The 22,550-nt window shown below is 32.0% G+C and overlaps 2 protein-coding genes and 1 long non-coding RNA gene across 6 annotated transcripts in view; 1 reads left to right on the top strand and 2 right to left on the bottom strand.

The window, feature by feature from the left end:
* Window positions 1–826: 826 nt before the first annotated feature.
* LOC113519315 (L-lactate dehydrogenase) lies at window positions 827–17,452 on the top strand. 3 transcript variants are annotated; one of them, XM_026904387.3, is made up of 7 exons: window positions 827–934; window positions 6,281–6,408; window positions 9,440–9,557; window positions 10,058–10,182; window positions 11,670–11,892; window positions 12,615–12,856; window positions 13,541–17,452. In XM_026904387.3, exons 2-7 carry the CDS (start codon window positions 6,286–6,288, stop codon window positions 13,703–13,705), a joined length of 996 nt encoding a protein of 331 aa, XP_026760188.1. In that variant the 5' UTR covers window positions 827–934; window positions 6,281–6,285; the 3' UTR covers window positions 13,706–17,452. The 3 variants fall into 3 exon arrangements, with proteins under 3 accessions (XP_026760188.1, XP_026760176.1, XP_026760181.1); XM_026904375.3 differs by lacking the exon at window positions 827–934 and adding an exon at window positions 3,792–3,948; XM_026904380.3 differs by lacking the exon at window positions 827–934 and adding an exon at window positions 5,221–5,412.
* Window positions 6,015–7,414, bottom strand: LOC128201033 (uncharacterized). Its single transcript, XR_008253033.1, has 2 exons — window positions 7,285–7,414; window positions 6,015–6,429 (listed from the first exon to the last, which is right to left on the bottom strand). It is a non-coding gene; the product is annotated as an uncharacterized LOC128201033 (long non-coding RNA).
* A 1,851-nt stretch (window positions 17,453–19,303) lies between the features above and the next one.
* The window catches only part of LOC113518471 (kalirin), a 271,700-nt gene continuing 268,453 nt past the window's right edge, over window positions 19,304–22,550 (bottom strand). For both annotated transcript variants that reach the window (XM_052896497.1, XM_052896496.1), the window contains one exon: window positions 19,304–22,430. In XM_052896497.1, the coding sequence (XP_052752457.1) occupies window positions 22,320–22,430 (111 nt within the window). In that variant the 3' untranslated portion in view covers window positions 19,304–22,319. The remainder of the gene's footprint in view (window positions 22,431–22,550) is intronic.

Genomic DNA, 22,550 nt, shown 5'->3' on the forward strand with positions numbered 1-22,550 from the left:
TCTCTATGGCAAGAATTACTGGGCTTCCTAGAAACCAGAAACTACCTGAGTCAAAGCAAACAATGGGCCGTAATGCAGCTTCACTCAATTCGCTTGAAATTTGCCGGTTCTTACCCAATAAAGCTTGTTATTACTCAATATGGCTCAATGCGTGGCAACTACTGTTAAAACCCACTCAAGGGGGAGACTTTTGTTCAACAGTGGACATTTAATGGCTAATATGATGATATGGTTCAATGTTTCCATAATAATAAAATTGTAAGTACCTGTGTAATTGTTCTATCCATATACATTTATAGCTTCCATAAACAGCAATGCCTAAACTTACTCATTGGATGTAGATTATATGACGACGATGACGCAATCTATGGCGTAATTCAGAAATATTCAACTTAGGGAAATACTTATAGAGTATTAGATGAGACGTCTCAGTGTATACAATTTCTTTATTTATTTTCTATATTATTTACAGTTTCAATCACCTTTCCTAGTTCAACGAACTTTAATTCGAACTTTTAAATTGTATGCCATTAACTTCTGTTCATTATGCCCATGTGTGAAGGTCAAAAAGTACGAGTGCCTGTTTTCTGAACAGCCTAACTTCAATCTAGACTTTTAGCGATCTAAATAAAGTCTTAAAACATAACACCAATGGTTCAAAACGTGTACAGTATGTTGATGCAATGAATTTTATTAGTCCTGTACCAAAAATTATTTGTTTGACGAATATCGACCTTGAGTTAGCGAATTATGGTGTAATTTGGTATTGGTGGTATATCATTTCGAGCATGCGCATTGCGATGCCATCCAAATGAAATGAAGGTCACCTTGACTGTTAGAATTGGAGTGTATTGGAGCGAGTGAAACTGTGGAGTACTGGAGGCACAAACGAACCGACAAGTACGTGACCGTCGACACACAAATTCTATTTTTAGTGAGTAATAAATAATAAATGAGTTAGTTCATTCTATATTTATGAAAATTCATATATGACGAATCCTTATTCTGTACATAGGTACTTTACACGTGTTAGTCAAACTTCTTGTAACTTTTGTGACGAAGTTTGTAACTGTTTGGATATTATTTTCGTGATACTTCGATTAGTATGAAGTATTAAAATTTAATAAAACATATTATTTAGTTACTCAATTTACCTACGTATTGTTATTAAACAAGAAGAGTATTCTTTTGGTGAATAAAAACGGAATGGTAACCCCAATTGCACTAACGGTATGCGTTAGTGAAGTATCAGTAAGAGACGATAAATTAAAATAAAATTAGATCAGAGACCATCGTAACAAATTCACATGTGAGTCTGCGTGGAGGCCGACCTGACAGTGTAGGTAAATTGTCAATAATGAAGACTCTACATTCCGTAACTAATATTTGCCCTCCCTTTTAATAGACTATTATTATATGTATATAGTATATATAGCCTGGATATAAAACTTAATGAAACAAGTCTCAAATCCGCCTGTGCCCTCCTCATAAGAAACTTATCATGAAGATATATCATTCTTTTCTATTATTAACCTATGATGTCTCACTGCTGGGCAAAGGGTTTCCCCGTCTCCTTTCAAAACTTCCTGTACTGCGCTATTTCAAACCAGTCTCTTTTAAATGCATGTACGTAATCACGTTACCGCTTTTTGTGTTCGGCAAAACTGATAATATTGTCATTATTTTCTTAGATATTCGTTAATTAGTTAACGATGTATAACACCATCACCGGCACAGTCATATAATAAAATCTTAGGCGTAATCTGTTAAATCCTAAGTCTTTTTCTACTACTTCGAGTAGAATACAGCTCAGTAAAATTAACTTACGAGTAATAGTTAGAATAACATCATAAGAGAGGTAACAGACACCTTTCAAGGACACGACCTTCAGTAATGAAGAGGACGAAGAGAGAGAATAGTTAGAATTTGCAGGGTACAGTGGCATCATGGCGAAACAGTATACTCTGTAATGTCCATGATACTGTTTATGTCTGTAGGTGACGGTAACCACTTTCCATCAGGTGAGCTGTCAGCTTATTTGCTATTTAGCTGTTGAGTTAAAAAAATCAGACAGAACGAGATCAATTTAATCTGATCGTAGACTTAGGGATTTGACCAAATATATAACTAAGTAATTTACGTGGTCTTAGCCATAGAGAAAATAACATGAATATAAAAAAAAAATTTCATCATCATCATCACTTTTTCGTCATCATCATCATACCAGCCGTTAATTGTCCACTGTTGCCTGTGGGAGTTTTGCCAGTAGTTACCGCGCTTGGAGGACGGGTTTTTTTTTATGGGTGAAAATGGTATGGTAACCCCGCCTGCATTAACGGGATACGTTGGCGGAGTACCAGTGAAGGGTGATAGATGAGAATGAAAACAGGCCAGTTAGCCTGTCATGATGAATTCACCAGGAATTAACTATGATAATTTCCAAGGAGAACCGCGAGGAGGTTGACCTGGTTGGGTATATTGCTAGCAATGGGATTCTCAGTCTCCATTACTAACAATCCTTTTCCCCCCTGAAGGACGGGTTGTCAACCGCTGTTAGGTTTTGGTAACGTTTTAAGAGGAACACTGCTGCCCATCCCTCTTTTAAAGGTCTTTAAATTCTCTTACTCGCCTCTTACGAGAGACGCCACAGGAAAAGAATAGGTTAGCCCATTCTATACCGGCATCACATACTAAATGTGAGTCTCAAACCGCCCATACTAATTTAGCCGCTGGAAGACTGAAAATATTTCATCGTGTTTTGACTCGTGTTTTTTAATCTACTATGTAATTTTACTAGCCATACTCCCTTAAAAAAAATACCTAATAAAAACATCGATTTCACCTATTACGATATCACTCAAATTTGAGTTTTCAATTGACTTCAAAAAGAAAGAGATTTACCATTCGGTTGTATTTTGTTATGTTTGTTCATGTACCTCATAACTCCGATAGTTTCAAATCGATTTGTAAAATACCTTTTTTTAGTCCAAATAAATATACTTACAGATTCGTCCCATAAAAAGTTATCACAATCGTTTCAATAGTTTAGATGTTAAATCAAAATTTATTTATTTTATTTATTTATTCATTAGTACAAATATGTGTACATGGCGGACTTAATGCTAAAAGCATTCTCTCCCAGTCAACCATAGGGAAGTGTCAGAATACTCGAATGCGGTACTACTAATTATTAATATACATACGTACTAAAATTACATATATAAACGAATAAATATATATAAATAACAAATATACTTACACATATATGACATATACTATATTATACACGAAATTGAGAATAATATAAAGAATAGTATATAGAATAATATATAATAATAATATATAGAATAACTGGTTTTTATCAAATGGAGTCGGGTTTTTTTAAGGACACAATCTTTAATTATCTATCACAATTATATATAACAATACATCTATGTTAGCTGAACTTAAACCAGAATTTTTTTAACATCTCTGTAAATTATTGATGCCCATTAATTCTTCTCTTTCCGCGTCTAGGGAAGGTAGATAAAGTTTTGTTTGAGAAATCAGTTCAGGGTACAATAGGACTGATATACCTGAAGAAGGTAAAAGCCCTTAAAATAATATTAAAAAAAAACAATACATATTGCTGGCTAATTGAATTATGACATTAGGAGATCCGGAAACATGACATGTGTACCAGTTAATCTTTTTTTAAACCAACCTTCGATGACACGTGCGTGACCCCAGTCAGCTCCGCAGTTCTCACCCTTCCTATATTTCGAGTTCCAAACCAGTCATTCAACCCATTTGATTCGACAGTTTCACTTCGTTCGTTCAGTAACAGCTTAGCTGTCGCAGAGAACTTTTTTTTTAAAAAAGTGTTAACGTTATTTAGTTCGTAATTTTGTTTTATAATAATTTTAAATATGCCCGGAAATCATTTTAACGGTGTTAACGGTGGCAGATGTGAGTCTTTATTTAATTTTAATAAAATTTTTGTTGGATGAGATTTTTATTTTAAACGTTTGGTTTGTTTTGATTTTAATTTTATATCTTAGTTCTATGAATTAGTGTATTTATTGAATAAATAAAAAATAGCATATTATAATTAGAAAGTATTATTATTTTGTATTGTATTTTACTACTCTTTCTATATAATTAGTAAATAATATTATAATAATTCTGTACGCTTACATATAGGCAAATCGAAAAACTAATGCAAAATATGGATGAGAAGAATAAAAAGAAAAATTTTTTTCATATAACAAATGTAATTTTTCAACTAAAAGTAAGAGGTTATTAAGTCACTTGTATTTTTTGTATTCTAACTGATTTTAATTATTCTTTTTGTAATCGATGGAATTAATTTCCGTGTAAATTTTATATTAATTTTATTACAATTGAAAGTCGCTAGTGGTTTTTGAAGCAATATCCTACTTTGTAAAACGTATTTGCACTATGAATTATATTAAGTATTATACTTTTATTTCTTATTAAAAGAGCAGTGAAAAAAGAAAGAAAGAAATACATGCCTAGGTAACTAAATTTTATGTTTATTACATTTTTTTTTTAATTATCTTTAATAAATATTTTACTAATATAATAAAGTTGTAACTAAAATAAAAAATAATATGTGGGGTTTTAATAAGACTAATAGATCCAAAACTGTAATTTTTAGAATTTTTTGTCTGTCTGTACGTTTGTTCAGCTTAACACAAAAACTATTACATCAATTTGTATGCGATTTTCACAATAGTATTTCTGCATGTTTACGTTAAAAAATAGTGTATATTTTATCTTGATACACCATCTGTAAGTGGTTTATTTCATAGATTTTTCTACTTCTGAAAATCACGCATATGAAGTAACGGGCAAAACACTAGTATTAATTTAAAATATATATGGATCATATTCAACTATATACATGCTTAAATGGTAATTTCATAATATTTTTCCCCGTAATAATTTCAAATGATCCTTTTCAAGGATATGCTAAAACAAAGGTCTGAAGTTAGCTATTAAGGAGAACTATTATACGTGAAGGAATGATTCACTTTGTATTCAAATATTTAACACATTGTTGCTGTTGTTAACCACATATCTATCGGTATTGTAAACAATATGGTTTCCCTTTGAATAAACATGGTTTTTTTAATGTATTTTAGGAGCTAATCATAAAATCATATCAAATCGAAGGTCATTATTGTATTATTTTGTATGCGCAGCACTTCGCACTAGTCATTCAGTTATACATAAGCGTTGAATTGCTCGGACGTTTATCGCAAACTATCGGAATCACTCAAAAGGAAGACAAATTATTTCTAATTGTATCCAACTAGAAATATTGAGTAATTACGTGTAACATAATTTTACAAGATTCTTAAGTAAATTTTAACAAAATTTTCTATTTGAAGATTGTAAAATAAACAGGTAAAATCAGATCGTAAATTATTTACTGCCTTAACACTATACTACTAAATACATTACGAACTTGATCAACTATACTTAAACTAGAACCGGTCAACGCAAATAACTGTCAAATAAATAGACTTCACTTGTATGGTGAATTCATATTTTTTTTAAATAAAACTAATGTTTAAACCTTTTTGCATTGCATGAGAGACCTGTTTTAGTCTATGAAGTGCTGTTTTGTGAAATCATATTTGTTTAAGTTTTGTTTCAGTAAATACGTGATGTTACATATACTCGTAGTTAATATTTTTTATCTAAATTACCAAGTTTAAAAAAGAAACTTGCCATTATATATATAATAAAAAGGAATGTAATATTAAAATTAAAATAGATATAACCCTACTTTAAAATAACTTAGATACATAACCTACTTCAGTTCAACCAAATTCGTAATCATCAGAGAAATTTAATTATTAAAAAGTATCAGCAAAAAAATTAATTTCAACCTACTAAAAAAAATATTTACGTACTATCACAGCTAGCGATCAAACCAAATGGTAAAACCCAAAAAAATAGTACCTCTTCTTTCTAGAAACCAGTTTAAAAATTTGTGTCATAAATTCAAATTCAAATCATCTTTATTTAAATAAAATTCTTTACAAGCACTTTTAAATTGTAGTTTTTTTTTAATCTGCTGCAGGATCCGGAAACTTGTTATCTGTTGAGAAAAGTCCGCAAGAAACTCAACAGTTACTCTTTTTAATCTCTGTTAACATTATATGTATTTATTTACTAAATTTAAATTTTTAAATGTACTATATTTAAAATTACATGGTCATTAAAAAGCCCGTGTATGTTCGACTAACACTATTAACGCTTGTTATAGGTAAAATGGCAACCGTAGACCAGTTATTCCAGCCAATCCAGGGGAGGACTGACGACACGGGCAGCAAGGTGACGGTGGTGGGCGTAGGCCAAGTTGGCATGGCCGCTGTCTTCTCTATGCTTACTCAGGTTTGTAAATCCTTACTAGTACTGTAAAATACAAGATAAGAGAAAATAGCTATATCTAATCTCTATAAAACACTGACCTATACAAGGTGACCAAACTAGTAAGCGTATAACAAGTCGATATTAATCTTGATCATTTCTGTCGTTAACAGTCCACTGCTGAACGTAGGTCTCTGCGGGGGAAAGGGATTGTTAGTAGTGGAGACTGAGAATCCCATTGCTAGCAATATACCCAACTAGGTCGACCTCCTCGCCGTTCTCCCTGGAAACTATCATAGTTAATTCCTGATGAATTCATCATGATGGGCTAACTGGCCTGTTTTCATTCTCATCCATCACCCTTCACTGGTGCTCCGCCAGCGTATCCTGTTAGCGCAGGCGGGGTTACCATACCATTTTCACCCATAAAAAAAACGTAAGTCTCTGAAAGAAAAAAAAAAACATTTCTACTTACTGTTGTACTTACTCAGATTAGAAGGTTGTCGCATAAAAATAGCGACAGAAATATAGATTATAAAAAAAAAGTAGGCCTTTACCTATTGGGGGCTTTTGCCAATAGTTCCTTCTTAACAGGCTGGTTGGCAACTAGACTTTGGTGATGTTTATAGAGGATGCCCATCCCATGAACATTAAAATCCCTTAGTCGCCTCTTTTAACACCCACAGGGAAAAAAGATGTGACCCATTTTCTGCCGGGACCAAATGGTGACATTAACACTTACATGTTTTATATAAGCAATTTTCTTAAAGAAATATAAGTAATTTTAATTTATCAAAATCACTTTAGTGTCTTTGTGAACATTTTTATGTATATAATATCATGGATACCGGTTTCTGACGAAATAAAGGACTTTACGTATAATAACCCCTATACTAGTACCTATATCATTTAAAATATTTTGTATTATGAAAAATCCAATAACAAACATATCTGGGCATAAACAAAATATCTTGAATAACTTGAAAATAGAAACAATCTAGGCATAAAGACTACATGTTACCAATACGTCCATTAAAACGTATACGAGTAATTGTCATATATATATATATATATATATATATATATATATATATATATATATATATATATATATATATATATATATATATATATATATATATATATATTTATAGAATACTGTATATAATTTAGTATGTCTAATCTGATTAACCTACAATATAGCGATAACAAGTAAGCGAACTTCAATGTTAATATATTGTTTGATTAGTATTTATACAATATCATCACTGTTTGTTATTCTTATCAAATATATATTATTGTACTCACTCAATGCAAGGTCCTTTGCCATATAACATAGACACAGACTGGCACCCCTCTACACATTGCATACTCCTGTTAATATTATAAATGCAAAAATTTGGATGTATAAATGTTTGTTACTCTATCAAAGGCTGACTATATACATGTACTTGTTAAATTATTTACTGTAAAAATTTAGAAATATTTCTAAATTTTATTGCAATAGTTACGATAAGATATATTATTATTATTTAGAATTAAATGCACCGGATATGGATGCGAGCTATCAACGGAAATTGTCGTATTCCTATCTCTTAGATAGATACTTTTTTTAAACTGCATAGTTGAGCCTCACTTGCCGAATCTTATGGTAAATGGAAGAAAATGGAATTGTCATCCTGCCAATAATTTTGACATACATTGGCAGAGTATCAGTGAGGAATAATAAGTGAGGAAAAATTTAGATACATTTCCTAATTGTGATGGAATTGATCACTAGGTATTGAACACGATGGTTTCCAAGAGTAACCACGTGGAGGTCAACCTGATAGAGTTTACTGCGACAAGAATACCATTACTAACAATCCCTTCCTATAGAATCTTATGGTAATCTCTAGTGTTTGTGTTGATAATTAGGTACAATTTCATTATGCATAACTGTTCTAGGCACTATTTAGGTTTGCTGGACTGGAAAAGATCTCTATGGCTTGCTAACAAAATTAAATACGTTTTGTGAAGATGGTAGATTTATTTATTCAACAATTTTTTTATGGGTGAAAATAGAATAGTAGCCTTGTTTTTGCTATAGTATATTTATTTATACTTTGGCACACATTATAATATGTCTACAGGACGGACTCAATGCCTGATGACAGTCTCTACCAGTCAACCGTTACGCTAAACAGAGAGATTTTTTTTTGTATTTATTGTGACTTTGGCGAAAGCCATCAGCCAAAAAGTAACAATTACAAGGTAACAACCTACAGAGAGAGTAAATGGCGGTGCATAGATTAAAAAAAAAATTGTACATTGAATAAATATTTTCAAAGATAACAATTTATGATAAATAAACATAATAAAATACTTACAAAAAATATACACACATAAATCATATAAAATACAAATATAAATAACTATACATATATAAATGTATATTCTGATGGGACGTCGATAAAAGATAATAAGTAAAGTTGCAAGTAGGTCAGTTAGCCTATCGTAACAAATTTAAGAATCTACCACGGTGGTTTCTAAAGAAAACCGCTTGGAAGGCGATCCGACAGAGTACAATGCTAAGAATGGGGCCACTAAACCATTCTACTTGTTTTTTGTTGTTGTTTTTTTTTTACAAGTATCATAAAGTTGTTACTTCTACGCCCAGTCTGATATACATGCTTACAATATAAGAAACCTCATAGGGAAAGTAGAAATAGTAAACCAAATTTATAAAGGACAATGATTAAGAAAAATAATTTAAAAAAATGTATATATATTTTTTTATATTTCAATTTAACAAGCAGTTTCAGTCGAAAAGAATTGACAAAAAAGTTCACTGTTATTCTTTTTAAATCAATTTGAAAATCAAGTAACTCCAAGTTTGAAGAAATCGTTTAGTTACTAAACTTTAGTAAATAGATAGACTTTACTCAGCGAGACATAAATAATACCATTCAATATTTACGCAATATTGAACGATTAAAAAACTTTGAGAAACGACGACTACAATTAAACAATACCTACAGATGGTATTTTTGTTAATTATTTTTTTTGTACATAGGGTGTTACCAACAATATCGCTTTGGTTGATGTGATGGCAGACAAACTGAAAGGTGAAATGATGGACTTACAGCACGGCTCTGCCTTTATGAGGAATGCCAAGATTCAAGCAAGCACAGGTAAAAATTATTTGTTTTTGGTGTTAATTCTAATTATTACAAAATTATTTAACATGAAAATATTTATATGTATACAAAATAAAGTTACTACAATAACGTACGTTCAGACGGTTAAAATACAATGATAGTTTACCGTCATATTTTAATACTGCATCGGACACAAATTTTTGGTGGATATCATTCATAAAAAAAATGTAAATATCTTAATTTGGGTGAAAGATCGTCCGTAATTAAAAAATTAGTTCTTACTGCTAGCATATATAGCATGCATATACTATGCCATATTAACCTATACGTGGTCCCCTCTGAAAACTATGGTTAGTTCTTGATAAATTTATTACGATGGGCGAAGTAACTTGACTTCATTCTGATTTATTATCAGCATAGGCCTATATACAAAGCAAAAAAAAATTTTATTTTTGGTGAAAATGATGACCTTTGCTTCGGTTTTATGTACGTAATATGTATTTACTTTTTACAAGAAGTATTTTATCCCACAGATTATTCAATTACAACGGGATCGAAAATTTGCGTAGTGACGGCTGGTGTCCGTCAGAGAGAAGGAGAGTCGAGACTTAACTTGGTTCAACGGAACACAGATGTACTCAAAATTATTATACCACAGGTAAATTTTATATTATATATTTATTTTAAATATATTTTAAATTCTATATTCGCTGTGTGTGCCCCGACATAGAATGAGCCACCCCTTCCTTTGCCGTGGGTATCGTAAGAGCCAACTAAGAGAGGGCAAAGGATGGGTAGTAGCATCTCTATTAAAACGTCTCTAAAAGCCTAACTACGGTTGCCAAATCACCTGCCAAGAGTGGCAACTACTAGCAAACTCCTCTTGTGTCCAACAGTGGGCAGTTAACAGCTGAAATAATAATAATAAAAAAATTATATAAATTTTCTTTTCAACCAACCTCAAAAAGTAGAAGCTTCTCAATTCGGTTATATTTTTTTATGTTTGTTACCTCATAACTCCGTCAGTTGTAAACTGTATCGGAAAATCCTTTTCTTGTCTGAAAGGATAAGTATAAGTACTTACAGACTGGTCGCATAGAAATATTATCAAAATCGATTCAGCGATTTGGTTTTTAAATCAAAATATTTTTCAAGGTTTTGTCACAATTGAAGTTGGTTTCTTTGTGAGACATAACCTTTGTTTGAGAATACAATAGCATAAAATCAATAGAAACATTTATAATTCAAATAGACTATGAAACCGTCGTTTTCTATAATTCTACTGCTGTGTTAATATAATTAGGAAGGTATTTAATAATATGTTTCATCATTTTTATAAATCTATTACGACAATGTTACTTACAGTGACTAAAAGCCTTTGCAAACGATCAGACTTTTTTATACAACTTAGAATGGCAAACAAGCTGACGGCCCACCTAATGGAAAGTAGTAACCGTCGCCTATAGACATGAGCAGTACCATGGACATAACAGAATATACTGTTTCGCCCATGATACCCCCCATGCATTGCCATTCCTGAGAACTCAGGTGTTATTCCTCTGTCCCCAGTAAATTCACGCCATATCCCACCCTTCAAACCGAAACACAGCCATGCAAACACAACTGCTTCACGGTTGAAACACGAATAGGACAGAGGTACCCAGACAATCGATTTTTGTACGATATCTCTTTCTTTGTACAAAGATTCTTTTGCTTGCAGACAAAATTTCCCTATGTGTAAACTATAAAGTTGCACGACACACGTGCATTACAAGATTCAATTATAAATATAATTTATAGATGGTTTAATATGACTGGACTAAAACGTACACCGAAGATTGTCTTTAGACATTTATAACATTAAGGTTTATGCCTTTATTCCTTGTAATTTCATTACCATATCCCACCTTCTATACCGAAGCACAACCATGCAAATACAAATACACCACGGCAGAAACACGAATAGGACAGAGGTGCCCAAATAAACGAGATCTGTACAAAGTCACATAAAAAAAATTATATATTATTTTTGCATTTATTAACTCATTCATCTCATCATATTTAAGAAAGTTTCATTTTCACAATATGTTCACGGACGAAGTCGCAGGATACAGTTCTTTTATAATGTATCAATATTTTTGACAGTTGGTAAAGTACAGTCCGGACGCGATTTTCATAATCGCCAGCAACCCGGTCGACATCCTCACGTATGTGACGTGGAAGATCAGCGGTCTACCAAAACACCGCGTCATCGGCTCCGGGACCAATCTGGACTCGGCGAGGTTCAGATACCTACTGTCCGAGAAGCTAGGTGTAGCCACCACATCCTGCCATGGGTACATCATTGGAGAACACGGTGATAGTAGCGGTGAGAAATTATTTATTTATTAAGTTGTAAATTCCAAGTAATTCTTCGGTGATGAAAAAAGCTGGTGGAAAACCAGTGAACGATGATAATCAAGTCTGTTAGCTTATCGAGGCGAATTCGCTAAAGGTATTAACTATCATGGTTTCCAGAGGAGACCGCGTGGAGTTAGTAACGAAGGGAACAAATTTTTAAATATTGACTTAAAATATTGATTTAAATATTCGATAGTTCATAGGGAGTATACTTTTTTTTTAATTATAAGCAATTCTGAAAATAAAACACCAATTCTCAGAAATTTTTGAACATCTCTGTAAATTATTGATGCCCATTAATCCTTCTCTTTCCGCGTCTAGGGAAGGTAGATAAAGTTTTGTTGGAGAAATCAGTTCAGGGTACAATAGGACTGATATACCTGAAGAAGGTAAAAGCCCTTAAAATATTAAAAAAAAAAAATGAGCGTTCCAATAATTTTTTTATCATCTACATTCCAAACATTTATAAATGGCCAGTTCAAAATCAAATATTAATATGCAGATGATTTATACAAAATTTCTCTCTGGAAATATCTACAATTAGGAGGAAAAAAATTGGAATTTAGGTAGGATGCCGTCAGTTTGTCGAATTTGGTAGTCAAATGAAACGGTGTGTGACGATAATCCGTTTACAGAAGCAGAACAATTAAAGAGATCAACTTTTATTTATACCATGTTATTTATCGACAGTGCCCGTCTGGTCTGGCGTCAATATTGCGGGCGTACGTCTCAGCGACCTGAACCCAAAGATTGGCACGGAATCCGATACTGAGAATTGGAAAGAGACCCACGACATGGTGGTGAAGAGCGCTTATGAAGTCATCAAATTGAAAGGCTACACTTCCTGGGCTATTGGTCTCTCGTTAGCACAATTAGCTCGCGCTGTGCTTTCTAATGCAAACAGCGTTCATGCAGTATCTACTTATATCAAGGTATGTATACAAAGTACGAGCCTGTCGCTAAAGAGGGCGCTGTACCGTGTATAAATACTAATACTAATCCTTGCTGTATAATTAACTTGAGGTTTAAAAAAAAACTTTGTCATATAGAAATTTCTTAGCGTTTTCGATAGATAGAATTAATGCCTCTATCTTCCATCGGGTGAACCGACAACCTGTTTGCCAATCTAAGTATCAGGGAAGAAAGGGATTGTTCGCAATGAACTTTGACAGCCCCATTGCTAGCAATATGTCTTATTAGGTCGACCTCCATGTGGTTTCCCCTGAAAACCATCGTGAACAATTCTTGTGGAATTCGTCACGATGGGCTAACTGACCTACTTCATCCTCACCCATCATTCTTCACTGGTGCCCCGCCGGTGTATACCGATAGCGTGGGTTACCATTCCATTATTACCCATTAAAAAAAATCTAAGTATCATAAAAAAAATATTTCTGGTTTCATTCACTGATCGAGATAAAAACTATATATAACTGTTTGTATTCTTCTCCATCTATTATAGTACGCGTATATCAAATTTCATAGTGATCGGTTCAGCTGTTACGGCGCTACGGGATAATAAACAAACTTACTTTCATATTTATAATATTATTTACATTTATTTATTTACAGTAGACTATGGTACTTAATCTGACTCTGTATTAATTCATTCACAGGGAGAACATGGCATTGAACAGGAGGTATTCCTGTCCCTCCCGTGCGTATTAGGCCAAAACGGGGTCTATGACGTCATCCGGCAGCCTCTCACAGAAACAGAGTCCGCGCAGCTCCGTAAATCCGCTGAACTCATGGACAAAGTGCAGGAAGGTATCCAGTTTTAAATTAGGCAATTTATAGATTGTAAAATATAAATTATAAAAAAAAGTTAACGCCCAGATAATTCCGGGTAGTTTCAGCAGTAATGCTGAAAGAAAGCGAAGCGAAATATAATATTAGTATGCCAGATAAATATATAGGAATATAAGATTATATTTATATACAACATATATATATATATATATATATATATATATATATATATATATATATATATATATATATATATATATATATATATATATATATATATATATATATATATATATATATATATATATATATATACAACGAAAATTAACTAATCGTACTTATATATATATATATTTAAATTAATTAATTTGTAAACCTATTTTTATCTTTACCTATTATTTTCATAAGAATAAAATGTTTGTTTACAAATTGTGTCAAATATAGAAAAACAGAATAAAAGAACGGTTTAATAATATTAAAAGTAGATCAAGTGCATGGAACTATCATAAATTTATTTAGATGCAAATATGCAATGAATATTATGCCTAGTAACGCAATTTTGCAAGATTGCAAACACTGCCATTTTAAAAAGGCAGTAACTTAAAACAGTTTATATTATTTTTATGATTCAAACATCTTACACAGTTATGTATACTACTTATATTTTAGTATATTAATTAAAACTATTATATAAATTTTAAATGGATGATAATGGAGTTGTAACCCCGCTTTCGCTAACGGTATACGCTGGCGGGGCACCAGTGAGGGATGATAGGTTAAAAATGAAAAAGCAGGTCAATTAACCCATCGTGATGAATACACCTGGAATTTAGCACGATAATTTCCAGGGGGAATCGCGTGGAGGTCGACCTGACAGGGTATATTGTTAGCAATAGGACTGGTAATCCGCATTTCTAACAATCCCCTCCCCCCCAATATTATGTTTGATCTCGCCCATTTTAATAATACCCTTTATTGGTATTTAATAGTGATGTACCGGATCCTCAAAATTATATATCCATAGAAAGGTACGGATACATATGCGGATCTCTGCTCAGTTGGATGACAATTAAATAGTAATCCCCTTTACCCTATCGGTGTACACTAGCAAGGCGCTAATGAGGGATGGTAAGCGAGAATGAAAGCAAGTCTGGCCCGCTGTGATGAGTTCATAAAGAATTAGCCATGATAGTTTTAAAGAGGAACAGCGTGAAGATTAACCTATTGCTAGCAATAGGCCAGATAGCTCCTATTACTACATGTTACGTTTATTTATAATATAGGATAATACGGAACAGCATGGGTTTTTTATGGGTGAAAATGGTATGGTAGCCCCGCCTGCGCTAACGGGATACGCTGGCGGAGCACCAGTGAAGGGTGATTAATGAGAATGAAAACAGGCCAATTAGCCCATCATAAAGAATTCATCAGGAATTAATTATGATAGTTTCCGGGGGGAACCGCGAGGAGGTCGACCTGGTTATATTGCTAGCAATGGGATTTTCAGTCTCCATTACTAACAATCCTTTTCCCCCCGAACAGCATGGGTTAGGTTTGTATGTTTCGAGTACCTAGTATTACATTAAATAATAAAACAATAACTTTTAATTCGTTCGAGATCCACCAAAATATAACGGATAATGATGTTTAATTTTTCTTGGTTATCTGTAAAATTGGGGACGGATATTCAGTACATCACTAGTATTAAATTTAATTTTTTTTTTCTTATCCAGCTGTAACTTTATGTATTTGTATATGTATTTACATTGTTTTATTAATCAATGTGTATTAATCATGTCAGTCAAGCTACTTAATGGAATAACAATTCTATTTCGGTCTGTAACAATTGTATGTACGCCTTTAAATGAGTTGTTATTATATGTACTATTGTTTAAATATTTGAATTACAATTAAATAATCTTTATTTTGTATGTATGTGCATGCATTAAAAATTCTTTTAGCGTATAAGGCAACCTTATAAAGGTGAATAAAATATAGTCAAACGTGTTTTAAACCTATTCTAGCTTTCTATTCTCTCGATTATCCGTGGAATTGAAAACGGATATACAGTACATCATTAGTATTATATATATTCTCAAGAGATACATCTTATCTAGCTGCATTTTTAATTAGTATTGAAAGACGGGCATTTTTCAGACAGAAAAGCCTGTAATGCCGCGGCCTTTCCATGATCTTTTGTATCTAGCTGTAACTTCAGGCATTTGTATTTGTGTTTACATTGTTTTATTAATCAATATGTATTAATTATGTCAGATAAGCTACTTAATAGAATAACATTCTATTAAATAGCTTTTCGGTCCATAATAATTGTATGTACGCCTTGAAATGATTTGTCTTTATATGTACTGCTCTTAAAATATTTTAAATATAATCAAATAACCTTCATTTTGCATACATATGCACTTAAAGCTCCTTTAGTATATAAGGTAAACTTATTAAGGTAAATAAAATATAATGTTTCATTTCTTTCAGAGACGAATATCCGTCTCCGATTTCGCGAATTAAATATATTCGGAACATCACTCGTATTAAATATATTCTTAAGAGATACATCTTATCTAGTTGTAACCGTGGATATTTGTAGATGTATTTACATTGTTTTATTAATCAATGTGTATTAATCATGTCGGTCAAACTACTTAATGGAATAACAATTCTATTTCGGTCTGTAACAATTGTATGTACGCCTTTAAATGAGTTGTTATTATAGACACTATTGTTTAAATATTTTAATTATAATTAAATTACATTCATTTTGGAAATATATCGATTTAAAACTTTTTTAGTATATAAGGTAAATTATAAAGGTAAATAAAATATAATCGAATTTATATTAAACCTCTAAAAAACAACGTATACAAATAATAATTTTTTTTCGGAGACGAATATTTCACGCATATTATATTCGGCAGATCACTAATATTAAATGTATTCTCAAGAGGATACATCTTATTTAGAAGTAACTTTATGTATTTGTATATGTATTTACATTGTTTTATTAATCAATGTAATTAATCATGTCAGTCAAGCTACTTAATGGAATAACAATTCTATTCCGGTCTGTAACAATTTTTTGTACGCCTTTAATTGAGTTGTTATTATAGATACTTTCTTTAAATATTTTTTAGATATAATTATTATTATGATAATAATTTTGCAAATATATGCATTTAAAACTCCTTTAGTATATAAGGTACCTAAACTAATAAAATTAAATAAAATATAGTCGAATTTGTGTTAAACCTCCAAAAAATAACGAATGCTGATGTTTCTTTTCTCTCGGAGACGGATATACATCTCTGATTCTGCGAATTAAATATATTCAGACTAGTATTCAATATATTCCCAGGAAATACTAAATATCTACCTATAACTTTATGTATTTGTATATGTATTTACAATGTTATATTAATCAATGTGTATTATTCATGTCAGTCAAACTACTCAATGGAATAACAATTATTTTTCGGTCTGTAACAATTGTATGTACGCCTTTAATGGAGTTGTTATTATAGATACTATTACATTAATACAAGCAGGGTACATGTATTTACTGTTCATAATAAGTAATACTTTTTTATATATTACAACTGTACCTAAAATTTACCAAAAGATTGGTAATATCAAAATTTTGTGAGGACAAAAAATCTTTATTACTATGTCCAATGTATATTTAAGCCTAATTTAGAGATATGTGTCAAGAAATATGTAGTTTAATGTTTATATTTTTTCAATAAATTATCATTATGTCAAAGGGCTATAGTTTAATCTTATTTAATAGATACCAGTTATCTTCCTTATTCATATAGTCACGTGTCAGTCTATGTGACTAATACAAAAAATATTAACAAATTATAGTTAATTTGCTCCTAACTTGTATGTATGTACCAACATAATAAAGCTAGTACGTAGTATTAGTATCACAAAATAGTGACATTTTGAGTGCCATTTCATTCATATATATGTATATTATATATTGTATTGTACTTGAAAAAAAGATACAGCGATTATTTTAACAACTTATTAACAGGGATAGGCTGACTTTGTAAGAGATCTCTTCCAGCCCACACAGAGCAGTGAGAGAAAAATGATTTTATTATTAAAAAATTATTTGTATATTATATTATTATATTCATTATATATAAAAATTAATTTATACTAATATTTCAGTTCCATAATTTCGCAAAATTACTATTGTCCACTAAATAGTAATCATAGGTAAAATTATAACAATTCTGACTGAATCTATTATAAAATTAGTTTATCACAGCAAATTCATTGCTATGGCATCAAATTGATATATTAATTTAGGAGATATGGTTTAGAGAAATGGCATCAAAGACTCGACCTCATAATTTTCAAAATTATTAATAATTTTTTTTAATATGTCCATGGAGACATAATCAAAAATTCTAATAATACATAAATATGGAATAATTTAAAAAACATATTCAATATGGGTGCGACATTTAATATAGAGAAAGACATAAAAAAATTGTGTCAAAGATAATTTAGTCAAATTGAGAATGAACACCGAATTGACAATTAATAGTGATTGCTGATCATAGTTGTATGAGATAGAGGTCGAATGGTGATAATGACATTGTAATATCCCAGTTTAAATTCAATATTATGTATAGACACTTCGTTAACACGTTGAGCGCCACGCGTATTTCTACAGCTGGTGTTTCCTATCGTAGTAGAAGGTAGTTTACGTTTGGAACGTGATACCTATAGGCATTCATTGAACACGTTACGCACCAAGTCTGTTTTGTTTTCTTTATCGTTTGACCTGCTAGACAAGATTTTATCGAAATGTATCCGTAACCGATGTTCCCTTTGTAAATTTTAATTTAATTTAAGTAAATTTTAAATAATTTTTCTGTAATTCCGTAAAATAGTGTAAAATTTTATAGTTCTCATGTTACACGCTGTCACCGATGGCTGACGCGGCCTAAACGGAGTCTAGTGTCAGCCACCGATGGCTGACATGGCGCTCAACTTGTTAACTGGCTATCACCAGAGGGAAATTTTGTACAGTCGATTGCGTGGGTAACTCTGTCCCATTCGTGTTTCAACCATAAAGCAGTTGTGTTTGCATGGCTGTGTTTCGATTTGAAGGGTGGGATATGGCGTGAATTTACTGAGTACAGAGGAATATCACCTGAGTCCTCAGGAATGGCAACGCATGGAGGGTATCATGGGTGAAACAGTATACTCTGTTATGTCCATGGTACTGCTCATGTGTATAGGCGACGATTGCCACTTTCCATCAGGTGGGCCATCAGCTTGTTTGCCATTCTAAGTTGTATAAAAAAAAATTAACATGATAGATAATTTTACTATTGTGGACAATTTAAATACAACTAGCCATCATATGAGCTATTAATTAACCACTGCTGAATATAGGCCTCTCTATTGGGGGTTTTGCCAGTACTAGTCATTCTTGACAGGCGCGCTGGCAACCGTAGTTAGACTTTGGTGACGTTTGAAGAGGGACACTGTTGCCAATCCCTCGACCATTTAAGCTCCCTAGTTGCCTCTTATGGTATCTAGAATCAGCAATACGTACTAAACATTTTAAGGTAGAGGAGGTGAAGAAATAAAAGTTTATTGTATTTTTTCACAAAATTATATAATGAAATTTATATAGTTACATCAGTACTAGTACAACTTGATATCTAGAAGTGACACTGACGGACAGCTCGCTGAGTAAACACTACGGGGTAAAACGGTAAGCGTACTATGAAATTAATTAACATTTAACTCTACAGTGCCGAGATGAACATGTTATTACAAATACTTAACGGAAAATACACGATATCCTTTCCACATTATTATTATATTTGAAACGTCCACAATATAAAATTATAGCATAAATAATACATTCATACAATTCAGATTATTTAAAATGACAACGTTATATTTCGATGTGTTAATTTTTTTTATAAATAATTCAATAAAAAATACTTTTGTGCACATTTCTATTGTCTTCCAATATATAAATATAATTTTATATAAGAAGCTCACTTTGAAACGTTTGTTACAAAGTTGTCTGCGTAATTACATGTGAGCATGTGTGATGTGACATATACATAATAATATAATAATTAATTAATAATTAAAAAAAAATCAGATATAAAACAAAGTAGGATATTCCATCATTTTAAGAATACTCATTTAATACCATAAAAAAAAACATAAATAAGTATATAAATATAATCATGACAATGTGAAATACACAGCTAATTTATTTAATAATTGTGATGTAACGAATACTGTATTGCTAAAATTGCTTAGGTACATTAGATAAAATTGTGTACATTGGTTCCTTCCACGTTTGGCGATTTCCCGAAATTTCTTTGAGCACAAATGTTTCGCCAAGGTGAAGCCGTCAAAAATAGCTAGTGCTGCATTTAATAATCGAAACCTCGCTGTACTATTTAAAGCTACTAAATTATTAATCATTTGAATATAAAATATCAAATATATATTATATTATATTGTATAATATATAAAATGAACGAATATATAAAAATATATATATATTGTTTCGTTATATACACAACATTTCCACTTGTAGTACAATTCAAAGAATCCAGTTTGCAATTGAATATAGTTCATGTAATGAGATCAATAAAGTAGAATATTCTACAGCACAAACTGTGGAATGGTCATCTCGACTAAATAAAATTCGGTGATAATGCCATAAAACAATAAGCGTTTGTGTGTAAATAATATTGGTACATGTCTGATATAAAATATTGTGATAATTCAGTAGCCACAGCGGTCAACGTTTTAAAAATACAATACCAGTTTAAAACACATTATAAAAATAATATTATAAATATATATATATGCAATAAAATACAATGACTAATTGATAATATAAATACAAGGACATAACAAATATTACAAGTGCTAAAATTGATTAAAATATACTTGTAGGTATATAAATATAAATATTTGTGGTAGAGGATTTCATACTCCAAACGATATAATTAGAAATCGCTTAATATTAAAATCTTAGTAACTCTTTTTGCATAATATAATAATAGTTATATCAGTTACTTATTTCGTCTACATTGGAGCACGATGCATTTAAAAATAATGATTACTGAATAGGATTAAAAGGCATTGGAATGACTGTTGTGTGCGTTCTATTACAGTTCCGCCTTATGGCTAATTTACACTTACTAAGTGATTAGTGAAATTTTACTTCCGAAGTGCGAGTGCGAAGTAAACTAATAGAAGCATGGTCCACATTTGCTGTTAAACAGCTTCCCTCGCGCACCCGCTGCATTACCCGATCTACGACGGACGGAATAGTGAAGTAGATTGAAAAGGACGAAACGAATCTATCGTAGATACGTTTACGTTAGTGCTCGCATGAGAAAGAATGAGATACTAGACGTGACTATTTCTATCTTATGAACGTGGTAGCGGTAACGTGTCTGTCGATAAATTCCTTTGCCAATTGACTATGGGAATGAAAACTGCATTGAGCACTTAACACTGTTTTGTTAATACTAACATGACAACTAATCACTTCGCACTTGCACTAAACAAAGTGTAAATAGACATCGCACGCGGGTGCATGTGTAGAGAAAGTTTGCAGTGGGGAGCCTCCGCGAGAGGTATAGACGATGTGAACTCACCTATTACGACTAACTATCAGTTATATTATTATACTATGATGCCAATATCGATCTTATTTCTTGCCGTTTCGTTTACTTATACAATAAAAATTTTGCGTTTTGGTCAGAAATTAAGATAAACATTACACGCTAACTTAGTGCTATATACATTTTAATAGTTTTAACAAGTACACGTTAAATTAGGAATAAGCATGAAATATTATTTTAGCATAAATCACAGACACTTTCCTTATAATCGGCCGCTCTCGAATCATACAAATTTTACATAGTGGTTACTTGATTACACTTTATTTAATATTGCGACATCAATGGATGCCAGTCAACGGGGGCCAGGGGAAATATGTTACATCTGTGAAAAAATGTGGATCTAATTTATAGAACGGCTTTCAATGACGAAATAAATTTGGCATATTTTTGTAATAATCGATACAAATAATGAATAATAACCAAAAAAAAAAAAAATCGCAACATAATTTCACGTACCTAATATACCGAAAACGACAGGTGGGCACATTGACTATAGAACGATTAAAGTTAAACTACAGCTTAGAGAAAAAACATAACCTACATTGTGTGTATGAATGATTAGTAAGATCTAAATTTGGCTGATGCCTTTGTTTCTTATTAATTAATATATATAAACATCATCGCTACAATAACGGTTTCACAGAAATAGTTAATATATTTAAAATATAATGGTTACAGTCAGTGAATAAGAAATTCATCTGTTTGAGTCTACACTAATATCAGTTCGGGAAGCGATGCTTCTCGCGTCATGTCAGGTAAACGTGGCGCTCGTCGATACACTATAGCAGTCTTTTGCAATAAAACAAGGCTACGGAAATATGTTATTCTGCCATAATTATTTTTAATCTGTGCATCGACGCCGCCGCGTAATCTCGCTGTGTGTGCGTGTGGCAGTGTGAACAGGACGCGTCTACAGGACGAACGCGTCGTCGCTGAGAGGTCAAGTGTCGTTGGGTGACCGTAGGGAGTGTAATGCGTTGCCGTGACCAGCAGGCCGCCGTCGGTCTAGGAACGTTTTCAGTTGTGTAGCCGATAGCGTAGTTGTGGGCGCCTGGAAACACATTGTATTATTTTTATTATATTTAAATAATCCGAATTTCATTAGCCGTATGGTCCCGGCATAGAATGATGGGAGCGAGAGAGATGATGAGCAGCAGCGTCCTTCTTAAAA

The sequence above is a fragment of the Galleria mellonella genome, unplaced genomic scaffold, assembly GCF_026898425.1.
Source record: "Galleria mellonella isolate WM207_F2 unplaced genomic scaffold, CSIRO_AGI_GalMel_v1 utg33, whole genome shotgun sequence".
Taxonomy (NCBI): Eukaryota; Metazoa; Arthropoda; class Insecta; order Lepidoptera; family Pyralidae; genus Galleria; species Galleria mellonella.

What these genes read in the sequence shown, in the direction of transcription:
- LOC113519315 (XM_026904375.3), top strand. Translation starts at nt 3,909, where the DNA reads ATGCCCGGAAATCATTTTAACGGTGTTAACGGTGGCAGAT. An exon ending in CAAGATTCAAGCAAGCACAG is followed by an intron (nt 9,558 to 10,057) that starts GTAAAAATTATT and finishes TTTATCCCACAG; the next exon opens with ATTATTCAATTACAACGGGA. An exon ending in AGAACACGGTGATAGTAGCG is followed by an intron (nt 11,893 to 12,614) that starts GTGAGAAATTAT and finishes ATTTATCGACAG; the next exon opens with TGCCCGTCTGGTCTGGCGTC.